This window comes from Gossypium hirsutum, chromosome D10 (assembly GCF_007990345.1).
Source record: "Gossypium hirsutum isolate 1008001.06 chromosome D10, Gossypium_hirsutum_v2.1, whole genome shotgun sequence".
NCBI classification, from domain to species: Eukaryota; Viridiplantae; Streptophyta; class Magnoliopsida; order Malvales; family Malvaceae; genus Gossypium; species Gossypium hirsutum.
The window spans coordinates 5602666-5618741 of record NC_053446.1 but is presented as its reverse complement, the minus strand read 5'-3'; the positions used below and the strand labels follow the sequence as shown (position 1 = coordinate 5618741).

The following is a 16076-nucleotide window of genomic DNA, read 5'->3' as shown; positions in this document are numbered from 1 at the left end:
ACTTTGATGGCTAACATAGTTTTACTGATTGTTTTCATTCACATTCTGGAATTTGTCACAGCTAGTAAATCTCGTCCGTGTAGTTATAAAACTAAATTCTGAGTTCCTCCTAGGGCTACCAAAAGGGGACAAGTTACTCTGGGAGAGAGAATCCTCTTTGAGAATTTAGAAACCTTTTCGCATGAAAAATCCACATTTTCATCCCCATTTATTATTATATCGGATAGATGTTTCTTCACCTCGATCTAGAGGTTATAATGCCGAGAAAGTTAGTAATCTCAGATTTTGTGCCTAATTTGGAGCCTTTTAGCTTGCATGGCTCTTCTCCCTTGTTGACACCGAAAGATGGCCTTGCGATTCTTTCGTTAAAGAAGTGATCTTTAGTTGGAGAACTCATCCCAATATGTTCCTTAACTCCTTCATTGTTCCTTGAACTTTGTCACTCGATAATCTTCCAGAAATACCATCGATGGGGTTTCTTTGTTGCTCCCTTCTCATGACATGTTTCCACTTTCTTTTGATTTCAGAAAGAAAATAGTGGGAACCACCTTCATGAAGTATAGTGATTAGTTTTAACAAATAGAAAATATAGAAAAAAAAACTATGTTAAAAGAGATAGAGAAGGGAGGAGAATAAAGGGAGAAGAAAAATAAAGAAAAAAAAAGGAAAGTTAAAAGATCATAAAAGGAAAAAAATTAAATTACTCAAAATAAAAAATATGGGGACCAATTTTATAATTTAACCTAATTTTTTTTGTTTGAAATGATAATTTAACATGCCACGTCAATTTACTGTTACATCGTTAAATGCAATTAACAGTTCAATATCTAAAATGTTACAACATGATAACGTAAATGACTAAAATATAACATGAAGTAAACAAAAATGACCATTTTAATAGTTTACCCTACTTTTTATATTTAAATATTCAAACCATGATGATTTAATATAAAATATTTTTAAGATTAAATAACCTTAATATAATCAATTCTAAATTTATTTATTTATTTTTAAAATATTTTGTAATTATGTTACTTTCTCAATTCGTTCATTATTTTTTGAGGAAATTCATTGATGATTGTAAATAAAAAGTAATATTATAAAAAAAGATTAATATTAATGTACATAACTGATCCGTGTATGATGCACGAGAATATAAACTAGTTACATATCTATATAACTATATATAACAAGACCTTCCTTATGGAATAGTCCCTCTTCTTTTTTCTTTTTCATTTTATAGAAAAAAAAAGAGAGAGAAAAATTTCAATTTTAGTTTTTATCCTACACTCAAATTTTAAATTATATAATAATGGTCAAATTTTAATTTTGATCCCTGTGTTACACTTAAATTTAGGATTCAATCTTTATACTCCAAACATAACTAGGTACTTCAATTTTTTACAACGTCACTGGTTAGCTCTAATACTTTTTTTATTAAAATATTGATGTAACTTTTAAGAGCATGTTTGGTTGGGTGTATTGAATTAACCAATACACCCCTAATCCGTGGGCCCCACTAATCCCCACTTAATCCCGTGTTTGGTTTGATGTATTGCCTATTACAGGCCTATTACAACACGGATGTAATACTCATTTTCTCTGCTTGAACAACGATTAGCCAATCCGTTTCAAAAGTAAGGATTAGCTAATCGTTTCTGTTTTACCCTCCCCAGCCAAAATCTGCTGCTCCACCCCACCCTCTCCCTCCCAACGTCAACAGCAGTTTTCTTCGAACCAAATCTCCACCGTCTCGCGTTTGGGAAGCGAGAAAGTGCGAGAAAAATGAGCGGACCGGGGAAGAAAGTCTCGATGTCGCGTTCAAAGCATCAAAGAACATTGATTGGGAAGGGATGGCTAAGCTTTTGGTCTCCGATGAGGCTCGCAAAGAGTTCGCTACTCTTCGTCGCACTTTTGATGAAGTTAACTCTACTTTACAAACCAAATTCAGCCAGGTCTTTTTCTTATATTCTCTCTAATCCCTAGCTCCTTTTTAGCATTTTTATTGATTTTTTTCATAGATTTGTTGGGTTAATCCGTTGATTAGATCTTAGGGTTTTAGTTTTTTAATGATGATTTTAATATTTTATATTGAAATAAATTTTCAATAAGGTTGAATTTTTTTGTTCAAGGTTTGATTTTGGAACTTTTTTTTTCATTTTTAAGGAAATTTTAGTTTTGTTCAAGGTTTCAGTCCTATCTTGTTAATAATCCGATTTCTTAAGCAGGAACCTGAACCCATTGACTGGGAGTACTATAGAAAAGGAATTGGCTCTCGCCTGATAGATATGTACAAAGAGGCATATGAGAGTAAGTTAATTTGATAGTTATCATATTTGGCCTACTCTCTATCCAATTTTCCAGTCATCCTATATATGGCTATGCTTAGATCAGTTGCAGGTCTGTAAAATCATAAATTGTTTGGCTTCCACATGTTTGTGTTCCTCATGCGGTGCCACTTCCTGAATTTGTTACTTTGAAGATCATCTCTATGGTACAAGGGAACTATTACTTAGTTGGATACTGATATGGTCACCTTAAGTAGCTAGCTCTTTCCTTTCTTCACTCTCAGTTTTTGGGGTTTTAGAAAGGGTATTAGTAAAGTATGGATTTTATTGCTATTGTTTTATATTTCTCTGACTGTTTTTTACGGAAATATCAATGCCTGACCTATATCTGGACCATAGATATGGGGATATGACCCTTCAAGGACCCTACAAATTCTTGGAAAAAAGTCGAACATACCCATTTTGGACATTTAGCCTGATCTGACACTTGCACTCAAGTTTGCGTAACACAGTTATCAATCATTTTCCAGCTCCAGATCTCCTTGATCTTTCCTAGATCAGTTCCATGCCCCATACTTCACTGAAAGTTAAATGGAAATCAATTGCCAATGAGGACATTGTTTAAATTGGCTGCTATTTTGTTTGCAAATACAATTCTTATTTGTGTGCAGTTCACTTGTTGAATGCTATTAGCATTTAACAATTTCAGATTAATGCCGTAGATGTTTCATTTCAATAATGCTATTATGTGATCAGATTCTTCTGGAGACCAAAACTTGAGATACTCCTATACTTATGTTCAAAGTAGAATGAAGAAAATATAGACATCTAGCTACTCAATTCTCACTTGTCTGCAATTTCTAGCAGTCGAAGTAATCATATTTATCATGCTTGTTATAAGGTTTGGATGGAGTTTTGAGGGATTCACCGTTACAAATGTTATATACTCTTCCATTGCAGGTGTAGAGATCCCCAAGTTTGTTGACACCGTCACTCCTCAATACAAACCAAAATTTGATGCATTGGTGAGAATCAACAGGATAATTGACTCTCTTTTACCCTGTCTCCAAGTTTTTTCCTCGAATGATGTGCTATTTATTTGTGGTTATAGCTTGTAGAATTGAAAGAGGCAGAGGAGAAATCCTTGAAAGAGTCTGAGCGATTGGAGAAAGAAATTGCCGAGGTTCAAGAACTTAAGGTGATAAATAAAACAATGCCGAAATGTGTGTTGTTGTGTTCCAAATCACAATTACTGAATTTTTAATCTTTTTTTATGAACAGCAAAAGATCAGCACCTAAAGATAAAAAATTGGCATTACCTAAGGAGAGGTGATCGGTGTCTCTGGTAGCATTTCTCATTGCTTAAAATCATAAAATTAATAACACAGTAGACCATGTTGAGAAAGGTGATGAAGCCGATTGTTTTTTATTTATAAATTCATATATTTGAGTTATATATGTTTATAGTTTAACTCTTATTCTAGAATTAGTTTGCTGTCATCAGTTGGAAAATTGCCTATGCTTTTGAAAAGGAGCTTTGATATGCCCTTTTCATCTAGAACAGTAGTTGCTTGGAATTCTGGACTTGCAACTTTTATTTCTTTTCCTGAAGTATTCATGGCTGGCCTTTTTAATCAAGCGGCAAATTTTAACCTTAATAGGCAAATTTTAATGATAGCTATCAACTTATTTGACCACATACTGGTCCTTAATGGCTATATTATCCTGAAAATCTTCTTGTTTGCCCCTTGAAGTTGTTAATGGCTTACGGTTATTGTCTTTTTTCTTTCGTACTTTTGGCTCAAACTTCTTTTTGAGCATAGAAGTTATAAATGGAAAGAAATTAAGTCTGTTGATGAACATTTAATTCTTAGTTGCTAATTTCATGCTGTTCAATTATTGGCATTGCCATAATTTTTTTTATAGTATCAAGCACTAAAAAGATTTTTATATAAAGCTGGCAATGGGAAGGATCATATTTTTGATGAATTATTTTCTTGTACAAAGTTGTAGTTTCCTATTTTGCATTCAGAAAGCTCAAACATGACTTAAAACTTATATATATATTCTCTTGTTCAGATTAAATTTGTATACTAAGGAGTGTGATACTGATATATTACTTATGAACTGGTTTGGGCTATTTCATGGTTCTTTATGCAGAATGTTGTGGTTGATCAAGCACTTGGGCCTGGAAAAAGAGTTACCGTTGCAATGGGAACTAACCAAAACTTGGATTATGGTAATAAAATTGTTCTTATACTATTTCATGTTTCATTGTCATGTAATTGTTTTTCTGAATTTAGCTGATTGCATTGATTGTTTTAATTCATAGGATCAGTGATGGACATCATTCAGCTTCATTGTTTAGTTTGGTGAGCTATTTTGTTTGAAGTGAAGAATTGGTTTCATGGAAGGCCAATTGGAGTTGAGAGCAGGGTGAAAGAGATATTGTATTGGCTTGAATTTGTTCTATTGAATGCTTGCTTTATATTTTTAGTTGAAGTGAGATATTGAGGCAGTACTTCCGTTTAATTCAGAATTGTTGTAAATTCAATCGAGTTCTTGATGATAATTCGATATGGTTATGTTTTTTTTATTTTTTAGAGTTCAATTCTTACTCACTTATTAAATTTTATTAGTTATAATTGTTTTAAATTTTATTATATCATATATTTTAATTAAAATATATTTAATATTAATTATTTCAAATTATCTTTTATAGTATCATATATTATGATTTGAATAAATTCATATAAGAATATTAATTATTAAGAATTTTATTAAATTATATATTTTAATTATAATATATTTAATAATAATTATGTTTAAATATGATTAAATTATTTATTATTGATATTAATAATTTTATTAAAATTTAAATAACAATAACAATAATAATTTACCAAAACAAATTTCTGGTAATTATTAAGAATTTTATTAAATTATATATTTTAATTAAAATATATTTAATAATAATTATGTTTAAATATGATTAAAATATTTATTATTGATAATAATAATCTTATTAAAATTTAAATAACAATAACAATAATCATTTACCAAAACAAATTTATGCTAAGGGTATTCTAGTCATTTTAGTTTTTTCCACTATGTTATTACACCTCTATTTCATTCAACCAAACACAAGATTACTATTACGCCTCTATTCCATTACATTCAACCAAACAGTTGATTTGCTATTACACCTCTAATCCAATACACCTCTAATCCAAAACAGCGAACCAAACGCACCCTTAAGATTTATTAGTACTATTAAAATTATTTGTTAAATTCAAGTCCATTGCAATGCCAATTTTTTTTTGTTATGTAACTATTAAGTGAGTATTTTTTTTAATTTCAAAATGTTACATCAGCAAATTTGATAGAAGAATTTAATGGTGTTAACAAATTGATTTAAATTTTTAAATTTAAAAAATGAAAGTACCAACATTCTAAAAATAAAAATTTTAAATTTTAAATATACAAAGAACACTTGAAATATATCGTTCCATACTAGTCATATTAAAATTATTGTCTAATTTTAAGATTTATTTATTTTAAAAGTGAATTATTCCAAAAATTGGAATATTTTTATTTTGATTTGCACGAATTCAACTTAATGTTTTTATTTGATTTACTATCGTATTTAATCAAATTAAGCAATTATTTTTCCTAAATTTGGATTAAATATTAAGTGAAATATTATTGAGAAAGTGTTAAAACATTTTAAAAAATTAATTAAATTAAAAATTATTTTAAAATATTATATGATGTTAAGTAAATATTTGTTATACTTCCTCTTTTAATTGTGATTTTGTTCTCACTGAAATATATTAACACTTCTTTTCTTTCGTCAATAGTTTTTTTTCCATTATTGTAAAACAAATGTATATTGAAATAAGAAATTTGATATAATTTAGGATTCTGATATCAAATAAAAATAGAATTTTATTTAGGACAAAAAACCAAAAATTTATATTATTTATATTTATTATATCTATATATAAAATTTGAATTACAAAATAACTATATATTAAAATAAAAAATTTGATAAATTTTAAGATTTTAATATCTAATAAAAAAATATTATATTATTTATACTTATTATATCTATAAATATAATCTTTAAAGAAAATTTGAAAATAGTCTAATTTAAAAAACTCCCAGACGGCATTGTACCTTTGAAACTTCGGAGTTCGCACGGCAATCTCAAAGGTACAATCGCTGATAACACGACACCCTCAAAAAGCCATCATTTAATTTCCTATTTTTATTTGATTTTATAAATAAAAATCCTATTCTTAACGCCCTCACTTTCCATTTATTTCCATCTCATTAAGACTTGTCGGACCACCGGTCGTTTCCCCTTCCTCAGATCGTTGAAATCAAGGAGAAATCCGAAGACCTACATGCTCTAATCAGGTATTCCATTAAAAACTAATAGCTTTTATTTATCGATTTTTAAATGTGCATGCATATAATTATTTCAAGAAAAAAATCGTTCGTTGTGGAAATTCTTATATGAGATTTTTTTTTTCTTCTACTGAATTTCTGGGTTTTGTTGGAATCCTTGAAAAAATATATATTTCCTTGTCAGATCGTGATGACATTGACTTGATTGGTTGTCTTTGGATTACATTAATGACCTTTCGATTGGAAAAAGAAGTGTTGGGTCGATCTTGCTTTTGACCAATGATGAGGGTTTAGTGAATATCAGAATTATGGAATCAATTTATGTTTTTTTTCCGATAATTTTAATTGTTTGCAATGTTAATTGTTCAAGTGGAAAATAATATTTATTTTCAGCTTTGTGGTGGGTGGTTGTACCATTAAGATTGAGAATGAAATTATCGAATTATAGTCAATTGAAATCCGCTGTGCCTTTTTTTAATATCATGTATGGAATTTGGCTTGTTAATTTTTACTTTAAGGTGTTAATTTTGCGTTTCTATTAGTTTGAAGGGATTTTGTGAAAGCTGAGAAAAAGGGGAGTAAAGATGGTGAAACTGACTATGATTGCTCGTGTTACTGATGGTCTTCCTCTGGCGGAGGGACTAGATGATGGTCGGGATCTGACAGATGCCGAAATGTACAAACAACAAGTTAAGGCTTTGTTTAAGAATCTCTCTAAAGGCCATAATGAAGCTTCAAGGATGTCTGTCGAGACTGGTCCTTATGTATTCCAGTATCCTTGTCCTGGTGTCTATTTTTTGGATGCCATATTTTTTGAATTATGAAATAGGTTTATACTTTATGTTCTATTGAGGGAAAGAAATAAGTTTCTGTTGTATGTTTTTCTCAGTACGATTTGCAGGTGCATCTGAATTATACCATTATGGTGTTACCTTGACCTAAGTTCATAGCTATATCATTGAAGGTCGTGTTTGTTACTTGACAATGTGTGACCGTTCTTATCCTAAGAAACTTGCTTTTCAATATCTGGAAGACCTCAAGAATGAATTTGAACGTGTTAATGGAGCTCAAATTGAAACTGCTGCCAGGCCTTATGCATTTATTAAATTTGGTAGGTTCCTTTTCTGTTGTTTGGAATTAGTATTTCTTCCTCCTTTTCTTTGTGTTCTTTCTCTTCCTAGGCTTGATTGTACTTTTTTCTTTGTCTTTCAGATACATTCATACAGAAGACAAAAAAATTATACCAGGACACCCGTACTCAACGGAATATTTCAAAGTTGAATGATGAACTCTATGAAGTTCACCAAATAATGACTCGCAATGTGCAAGAAGTTCTTGGTGTTGGTGAAAAGTTGGACCGTAAGAGATTCCTTTTTCTTTTCTGAATTACTTTAGGACATTTTTATAAGATTTAGTTTGAAAATTCGTTGAACTTTGTTTGAATCAATGCACCATGAGGAATGCTAAAATTTACAATCATGTGCTAGGTAAACTTTGCTTTTACAATTTTAATGCATCTGCATTGCATGTACTGGTTAAAGATGTGAAAAAAAAAATCGTTTAGGTGAGACCAGCCTGTTACTCTATATTTGATTCTGTCCCAATTTAACTTTTATAAATTACCCTCAAGTCATAATCCAAGCTGGAACATAACTGATAACTGGATGATTTTAGTTCCTTGTAATTATATATTCGTATTTAAAAGAAAAAGCATTTTTCTAGTGTGAGGTCATGGGTTGGTTTTGTAGCTTTGGTTCCTTTAATAGTCAGATTTAGCTGTTCTGGTCTTTTTGTTGTTGAGTTTTTCTGGAACTTTTCACCAGTTCGCATTATGCCAATTTAAAAGAACCCGGCTTGTAGCTTTTTATTCTCTACTAGCAGTACAAGGGCAAAGTCATTTATGGTTGCACCTTGTCACTGCTTAGTTTACTTCTAAGTATTACCTTCAGATTGAAGTCACCTAATCAGATTGTCTTTACTGTTGCTTTGATCTCTCTCCTTTTCACTGACTGAGGATAGATTGTATTGCTTTTCACTATCTAAGCGTTAATTTCCCTTTTCTGACAATACAGAGGTCAGTCAGATTTCCAGTCGTTTGATATCGGAATCTCGCATATATGCTGATAAGGCGAGAGACTTAAATCGACAGGTTAGTTTTCTTGATTAGTGAATTAGGTTGAGGCATTTAGCTTTTTCCTTTTGACATTTTTGTTGACAAATGCATGCTGCAAAGTTATTTTCTGGTAGAAAACATAGGCGATTGATATAATCTACATGATTGATGTCAAAATGGCTCCTTGAGCATGGACTGGCCTATCCTGTTAAGAAAAAGAAAAAAAGGTCAATGTCTGCTTTGGCCAATTAATGCATCAATTAGTTGAGTTCGAAGCTCTGCTTATAGGCATAAAGACAAGCATGGCTAGTTACATAAGTATGATTGCTCCCTCCCCACAAAAAATCAATGTCTGCTTTGGGCAATTAATGCATCAATTAGTTTGAGTTCTAGACTCTGCATATAGACATAAAGACAAGCATGGCTAGTTACGTACGTATGATTGCTCCCTCTCCACAAAAATCAAGAAGAAGATTAGCACTTAAATGTGATATGATTTATGTTGGACTGTTTGATTAAAGTTTGCCTTAAGTACCATGGGTTATTAATTTTGTTGTCTAATTCCTTCAATTCAAACTACATAATTTTTTAATGTAAGTCTCTTTAGCTAGAGCTTAAGTGGTTTTCCATGCATTTGTGGCTGGATTATTTTTGAAACTGTTCTTGATTCGTTCTAAAGATCATTATTGTTAGCAATTCTGAAGTTTGGAAACTCTTGCCTGTAGGCTTTAATTCGGAAGTGGGCTCCGGTTGCCATCGTGTTAGGAGTTGTGTTCCTCCTCTTTTGGGTCAAAGCAAAGCTGTGGTGATTTCAGCCGTGCTTCATGGTTTTAACAACTCATCATCAAGTTTCTTAGGTTTCTCTGTTCTGCTGTGGGTAGCTTGTTGTCCACACCCAGAGATCAAACATTGGAGTGAGTTATGGTTTTTTGTTCATCATACAATTCGGCAAAGTATAGGGACGGATTTGCAATGTGGAATTGTGAAGGAGAGACCCTACCTTAAGAGCATATGTTCAAAGACAAAACTATTCTTTCAATATGTCAAAAGCCAGAATAGAACAACTAATAGTAAACTAGTTAAAAGAAAGCCTTTTGTGGTAATTAATTTAAATTCTAGCACATCTAGTGTCTATTTTCTCTTTAATGCTTGGCCCGCCACGAACATGAGCAGGATTTATGTTGAAGATTAAGATAATATCAATTTAGTTTTTACTGCATGAAATAGCCAAATTTCCTCATCATGATTTATTTTTGGCTCATCCCCATCCCTGCTTAAGCTTTGCAAATGTTTTTATTTGATTTTTTACCTTAAAATTGGGATAGATTTCTCTCTATCTGTGACAAAAATTATAATGATTTATCTACTTTTCTCAAAAACTTGCTTCCAGGATTCATGTCGTGAACCTAGGAGCCAATGTCCTATGACCCAAAAGGTAAAATTATAACACTATTCATCCTCCAAATTACAAAAAGAAAGAAATCAAACAAGGTAAAATTCTAATGATATATTAAGCTACTGGTCTAGTGGCAAAAAACTTTGATTATGATGTATTTATTAAAAGGAAAGGTTAATATATTATTTGGTATTTGAATTTGGTTTCAATGGTCAATTTGATACTCAAATCTAATAATGAATGTTTGACATTTGTATTCTAGTAAAAAAACGCATGTACTTAATTGGGACAAACAAAATAAAGCTCATTTACCAAATTGAAAAGTGAAGACAAATTTGGGTACTTAAATGAAAAAAATTAAAAACACAAGTATCAAATATAAAAAAACTCAGTCTAAAGTGAAAGCTAAACTCAAATACCAAATCGAATATTAAAGCTAAACTTATGTACTAAATAGTATATTAAACATTAAAGCTAAACTCATGTGCTAAATAGTATATTAACCTAAAAAAAAGGGGAAATTTAAGTCGAGACAAGAGGTCATCACGGTCTAGACTGCTGAACGGGTAAGATTCCCTAATATTATATAGCCAATTCTATCATATTAGATCACCTCCAAAATCACAGTTGACAAGGTGGCAAAGTCAGAGAAGGCAAACGCCATATTCAGTACTAACTTCTCTTTTATCAGTTTAGTTATTCCCTGTAAACATTCCTGTTTTCAGTGTAATTAGTTAGCATAACCAAGTAAACTAGTAGGATAACCTTATCATTTACTAAAAGAATTCTGGAGAAGCTTTCAGCTGTCATAGGTATGTTTTCCCAAGATCAGCTTGCTTGCTTTCATTATTTTTGTATGAACTTTAAACCCTAGCTCTGATGGGTCAGGGTCACTATGTACTGGTTTTTTTTTTTTTACTTTTTGACGCAATTCAAGCACTTCTCATTTGTTCTTATGCATGTTATCAGATTACTTCATGCTATGTATTGTATTTAAACAAGAATAGGGTTGCTAAGAATAGTTAGCTCCCACTTCTGTGCATACCAGCTAATGTCAGCATGCCTATACCTGAATCTTGCCCTAGCTCACCATCCCAACTCTGTCAATGAAGAAACTTTGATCTGTCATTTATGATATGCTTGAGAAACCGTGTACTTGATATAAACATGTATTACCTCATTATTAATAGCAAAATTCTTAAGAGGCCTAAGATAGGGGATTTGCCTGTTTTAGGAAATTGCAGCAACCAAGGTCTGTATATTACTCATGCTTGGGTTTATTACTGCAATTGATGTAGCAGAACATTATATATGTATCTAGGATAATGGCAGAAGAACCTGTTAATGTCAATGGATTTCGAGAACTAGCGAGGCAAACCCTTCCAAAGATGTACTATGATTTCTTCACTGGAGGAGCTGAAGATCAATACACCTTAAAGGAGAATGAAGAAGCTTTTCATAGAATCACGTAATCCCTTAAATTGTCTAACGATTCAAGACTGAGCCAATAGGTTCCATCATTATAACTAATTATTATCTGTAACTTCTTAGTATTCAGCCTAGAATTCTTGTAGACACGAGCAGCATCGATTTATCAACTATGGTATTGGGTTACAGTATCTCAATGCCAGTCATGATAGCTCCAACTTCTAGACATAAGCTGGCAAACCCTTCAGGTCTAAGTCTTCTACAGAGAATTCCTTTCAACTTGTTCCAACTTGTATTCATCAATTGTTTGTTTTATTTCCAGGAGAGATTGCAACGGCCAGAGCAGCATCTACATGTAACACAATAATGGTACAATATATATGAACTGTTACTCTATTAGGTGCAGATTTAATGTTTGTTTCATTGTTGATTCTCATTCCAGGTTTTATCTATCTCATCCACTTGCACTTTAGAGGAAGTAGCTGCCTGCTGCAATGCCGTTCGCTTCTTCCAATTATGCGTATTCCGCCTTGCCTAAACTCTTTTTTAATATTATAATTTAGACTTTATCTTTGGTTGGCAGCAGAAATATCATTGCTAGGAAATGGACTCTAATTTGGTTTCCCTCTCAATAGGTGTATAAGAGACGGGATATAACAGCTAAGCTGGTGCAAAGAGCTGAAAATAATGGATATAAGGCCATTGTCCTAACCGGTGACTCTCCAAGACATGGTGGAAGGGAGGCTGACATCAAGAACAAGTGAAGTATCAATGTTCTCACGTTCATTAAGTTTCCGGGCACTAAAGAAGCTATTACTTATGCTTCTCATGTGAAAACATTAATTTGATGAATCTCTACAGGATCATTATACCAGAATTGAAGAATGTGGAGGGTTTATTGTCAACTAAGATTGTCGCTGTGAGTAGAATTTTCCCAATCCTGCATCTTCCATCAGAGTTATTTGATGCTTCTTTGATGTTTTTTATCATGAAATAAAGATAAAGCGTAATATATTTTGCAGGATAAAGGTTCAAATTTAGATGCTCTGGCCAATCAGACCCGTGACCCTTCATTCAGTTGGGAGGTAAACATGAATAAATCATTCATGTTATTTCTGTAATATGTTTATGTTATTTATTACAGAACTTCCATTCTCAAGCTTGTTTCACCCTCCTCCACTTTCCCCTTGCTGATATAACTAGTACATTGTCATTTCTACAGGACATCGGATGGTTGAAATCCATCACAAAATTGCCAATTCTGATCAAAGGGTTACTCACTCATGAAGATGGTACGGTTGAGGCACTACCTTTCTTAGTTCAGCTTACATTTTATTCAGTTTAGTTTCATTTGATTAACTTTTGAAATCTCATGCTGTCATTCACAAGCCTTGAAAGCTCTGGAAGTAGGTGCTGCTGGGATTATTGTCTCCAATCATGGAGGTCGCCAACTTGATTATTGTCCTCCAACCATTTCTGTTCTTGAAGAGGTGTTCTCCTTGCCCTGCAATAGGATTTCATTTTTCTACTTGTGAAATTTAGCAGGCTACCAATTCAGTCCATATTTTTGTATGCACAATGAGGTTGCAGGTGGTTCATGCTGTTGGTGGAAAAGTTCCGGTTTTCCTGGACGGAGGAGTGCGGCAAGGAACAGATATTTTCAAGGCAATGGCTCTTGGAGCACAAGCTGTCCTAGTAAGCATATAGATCTCCATTGATGACTTCAGTCCTGCAAATGGCCATAATTTGGGATTCATAATTTTGCTTGTTACGTTCTTGGTAGGTCGGAAGGCCAGTTCTGTATGGACTAGCTGCAAAGGGAGAAAATGGAGTTAGACGAGTCCTTGAAATGCTGAAGGAGGAGCTTGAACTCACAATGGCCCTTTCTGGTTGTTCCAATGTGAAGGAAATTACCAGGAGCCATGTCAGAACCAAACATGATAGGCAGCTCCTCTCATTGCTTTAATATTTTATCCACTACAAACATCAAATAGCCTATGTGCTCTATGTTCTGTTAATATTGGAAGTAATGAATGGTAATATTATCTCATAAACTGAGAAAAAAAATGCATAATAATGATAAAATTATAAACTAACGAATTATAAATTTGTAAAAGGTTATATTCTTCATAAATTTGGTACTTTTATTTTCAGTGCTTTTGTCTCTCTACTTTTTAGATTTTAAAATTTTAGATTTTAAAATTTAGGTCCAATTGTAAACACTATTAAATTTATTGATGACATTTTGAAATAAATGAAAAAGGTGACATTGTAATGAAACTACATTTAACAAATTAATTTTAACAATATTAACAAATGAATCTGAATTTTAAAATCTAAAAAGTAGAAGGATTAAGTTCTTAGAAATAAAAATACAAAGACTAAATTTCAAATTTATGAAAATTGCAGGGACCATGACATGTTTTAACCTTTATAAAATTATAAATTAACATAATGGCAAAATTCATTTTTACTCCCTAAAAATTTATAAATTTCCTAAAATATTATTTTTGCCTTCACGGCTTCACCCCTATCATGTTACCACTTGAACTAACTCTAGCAATCAATCTTTCAATGAATCAGGCTTGTATGATATTTTTAGCACATTAACAAAAATATCTTTCTTTTTAAGTATACTGCGCTATCGTGAATAGCATACTCTCAAAGTTTAGTCCTCCAATTTTGAAGAGTGCTTAGGAGTGCCTTTCGATGCTTGAAAAGGAAATCACGATGGTTGAAAAGTGTTGAGGGGATCGACTCTATGTCAAGAGAAGTTTTTGAAATGTCATCCTTTGAGCAACTAATTAGACCCTCAAATAATGAGGTATTGTGTTCAAGGTGTCCATACTCAATTTTAGTCTCAAATTTTATCTTCCTATTTCGAGGAAAGCTAAATACCTCCATTGAGTAGACAAAACTTGTTGAGGGTATTATTACGGTTCAATTCTGAGAATCTTTTTGAACTCTTCTCGAAATAGGAAGATAAAACTTAGGACTAAAATCAAATCCTAAACACTACCAGAACAATATATTCATTAAATATCCAAAACATGCCAAAGGAACCAACTCCTCTCAACAAAAAAACTTCATTCGTTGTGAGGCCCTCTAAAATATAAACATCCCATTATTCTTTGAATAAAATACTGTCATAAAAAAGCACACATTTGACCTATATAACTTCGAACGAGGTTAGAGTGCCAAACACTAATGTCACGGACTTAGGATTTTTGCCTCACAATCCGTGCGGCCTTAGGCAGTTTCTTGCTTCAAAAACGCCTAAGTCAGCCTAACTCCCACGATTTGAGGATTCAATAGAATTCCCCTTTGAAAAACCAACACACACGAAAGCCACTCAAAGATCAAGCAAAGATGAACGAAGAACGGAATAAGAACAAGCCACGAAATATCAAGAACACAAGAGAGAATAATGTTTGAGTGAATACTCTCAAGAACTCTTATTATTCCTCAAAACTCAAGTGATTTACAATGAGGGGAGAGGCCTCTATTTATAGTAGAGCCTCTCCAAATCTAACGGTACAGATCAAGTACATGAATGGCTAAGATCGAATAGTATCTACAAATCAAATCTCTAAGATTACAAAATCATATCTTCTAAGATTACATATCAAATCTACGATTGTATATCCTCGAAGATTATGTTTCCATATGTGACGAGCTTGTAGATGGGCCTTCAATCTCTTCAAGCAATGGGTCAGTCCGATCGGGCCAAATGACCTCCTTCCCACTTGATGGATCACACGAATGTGTCATGGTTGCGGGCTCCCATGCGCAACCCATGACATTCTCCCCCACCGAATCTAGCGACGTCCTCGTCGTGTCCTCTGCATGGTAACGATCTATCTTATCTTGAAATTGCCACAAGGCTTCAGCGGGTTCCCAACTTGTTTCGCTATCGGGGAATCCCTTCCATCGGACTAGGTATTCAAGTCGCGGTCGATAGTACTTCCGTCTGATCACACGATCCCCCTCTATGTTCTCAACTTCTCTATCATAGGCGGTTTTTACCCCCATCGGTGCTCGTTTGGACTTGTTTCGTTCTGGGTCTTCTCCATCTTCATGGAATGGCTTAAGCATACTCACATGAAACACTGGATGGAGTTTGAGTTTTTCAGGCAACTCAAGCTTGTAGGCCACCTTGCCTACCTTCTTCACAACTCGGAACGGCCCCTCATAACGTCGAACAAGCCCTTTGTGTAACCCATTATGCCGCAAAATCAAGTGCAGTTTAGCAAAGACGGAGTCACCAACCTGATATTGCACATCCCGTCGGTTCTGATCCGCCCACTTCTTATTGCGCTTACTCGCCTTGTGAAGACAAACTCTAGCCAAATCGTTTTGCTCTTGCCAATCTCTCGCAAATCGATAAGCTGCTGGATTCAGTCCCCCATAACGAGTCGTAACAGCATTGGGTGTAAGT

At 33.0% G+C, this 16076-nt stretch overlaps 2 protein-coding genes, 1 long non-coding RNA gene and 1 pseudogene across 8 annotated transcripts; all 4 read left to right on the top strand.

Annotated features, from left to right (window-relative positions):
• The first annotated feature begins 1770 nt into the window (after positions 1 to 1770).
• On the top strand, positions 1771 to 3656 carry LOC107928103 (ATP synthase subunit d, mitochondrial-like; annotated as a pseudogene).
• A 674-nt stretch (positions 3657 to 4330) lies between these two features.
• LOC121222347 (uncharacterized) lies at positions 4331 to 4884 on the top strand. The gene is made up of 2 exons (XR_005919578.1): positions 4331 to 4527; positions 4621 to 4884. It is a non-coding gene; the product is annotated as an uncharacterized lncRNA (long non-coding RNA).
• A 1548-nt stretch (positions 4885 to 6432) lies between these two features.
• On the top strand, positions 6433 to 10033 carry LOC107916408 (25.3 kDa vesicle transport protein). Its single transcript, XM_016845687.2, has 7 exons — positions 6433 to 6503; positions 6629 to 6710; positions 7244 to 7473; positions 7652 to 7812; positions 7914 to 8060; positions 8774 to 8850; positions 9540 to 10033. The coding sequence occupies exons 3-7, from the start codon at positions 7286 to 7288 to the stop codon at positions 9621 to 9623; spliced, it is 657 nt and encodes a 218-aa protein (XP_016701176.1). The 5' UTR covers positions 6433 to 6503; positions 6629 to 6710; positions 7244 to 7285; the 3' UTR covers positions 9624 to 10033.
• A 649-nt stretch (positions 10034 to 10682) lies between these two features.
• LOC107916409 (peroxisomal (S)-2-hydroxy-acid oxidase GLO4) lies at positions 10683 to 13791 on the top strand. 6 transcript variants are annotated; one of them, XM_016845690.2, is made up of 12 exons: positions 10683 to 10776; positions 11532 to 11678; positions 11762 to 11886; positions 11961 to 12007; positions 12081 to 12158; positions 12274 to 12398; positions 12500 to 12557; positions 12661 to 12723; positions 12861 to 12930; positions 13028 to 13128; positions 13229 to 13333; positions 13422 to 13791. In XM_016845690.2, the coding sequence occupies exons 2-12, from the start codon at positions 11536 to 11538 to the stop codon at positions 13602 to 13604; spliced, it is 1098 nt and encodes a 365-aa protein (XP_016701179.2). In that variant the 5' UTR covers positions 10683 to 10776; positions 11532 to 11535; the 3' UTR covers positions 13605 to 13791. The 6 variants fall into 6 exon arrangements, with proteins under 6 accessions (XP_016701179.2, XP_016701177.2, XP_040958872.1 ...); XM_016845688.2 differs by having other exon boundaries at positions 10744 to 11022; XM_016845692.2 differs by lacking the exon at positions 10683 to 10776 and adding an exon at positions 10784 to 10879.
• Positions 13792 to 16076: the final 2285 nt, after the last annotated feature.

What these genes read in the sequence shown, in the direction of transcription:
- LOC107916408 (XM_016845687.2), top strand. Translation starts at nt 7,286, where the DNA reads ATGGTGAAACTGACTATGATTGCTCGTGTTACTGATGGTCTTCCTCTG. An exon ending in TGTTGGTGAAAAGTTGGACC is followed by an intron (nt 8,061 to 8,773) that starts GTAAGAGATTCC and finishes CTGACAATACAG; the next exon opens with AGGTCAGTCAGATTTCCAGT. An exon ending in CGAGAGACTTAAATCGACAG is followed by an intron (nt 8,851 to 9,539) that starts GTTAGTTTTCTT and finishes TCTTGCCTGTAG; the next exon opens with GCTTTAATTCGGAAGTGGGC.
- LOC107916409 (XM_016845690.2), top strand. Translation starts at nt 11,536, where the DNA reads ATGGCAGAAGAACCTGTTAATGTCAATGGATTTCGAGAACTAGCGAGG. An exon ending in ACCCTTCATTCAGTTGGGAG is followed by an intron (nt 12,724 to 12,860) that starts GTAAACATGAAT and finishes TCATTTCTACAG; the next exon opens with GACATCGGATGGTTGAAATC. An exon ending in TTGGAGCACAAGCTGTCCTA is followed by an intron (nt 13,334 to 13,421) that starts GTAAGCATATAG and finishes CGTTCTTGGTAG; the next exon opens with GTCGGAAGGCCAGTTCTGTA.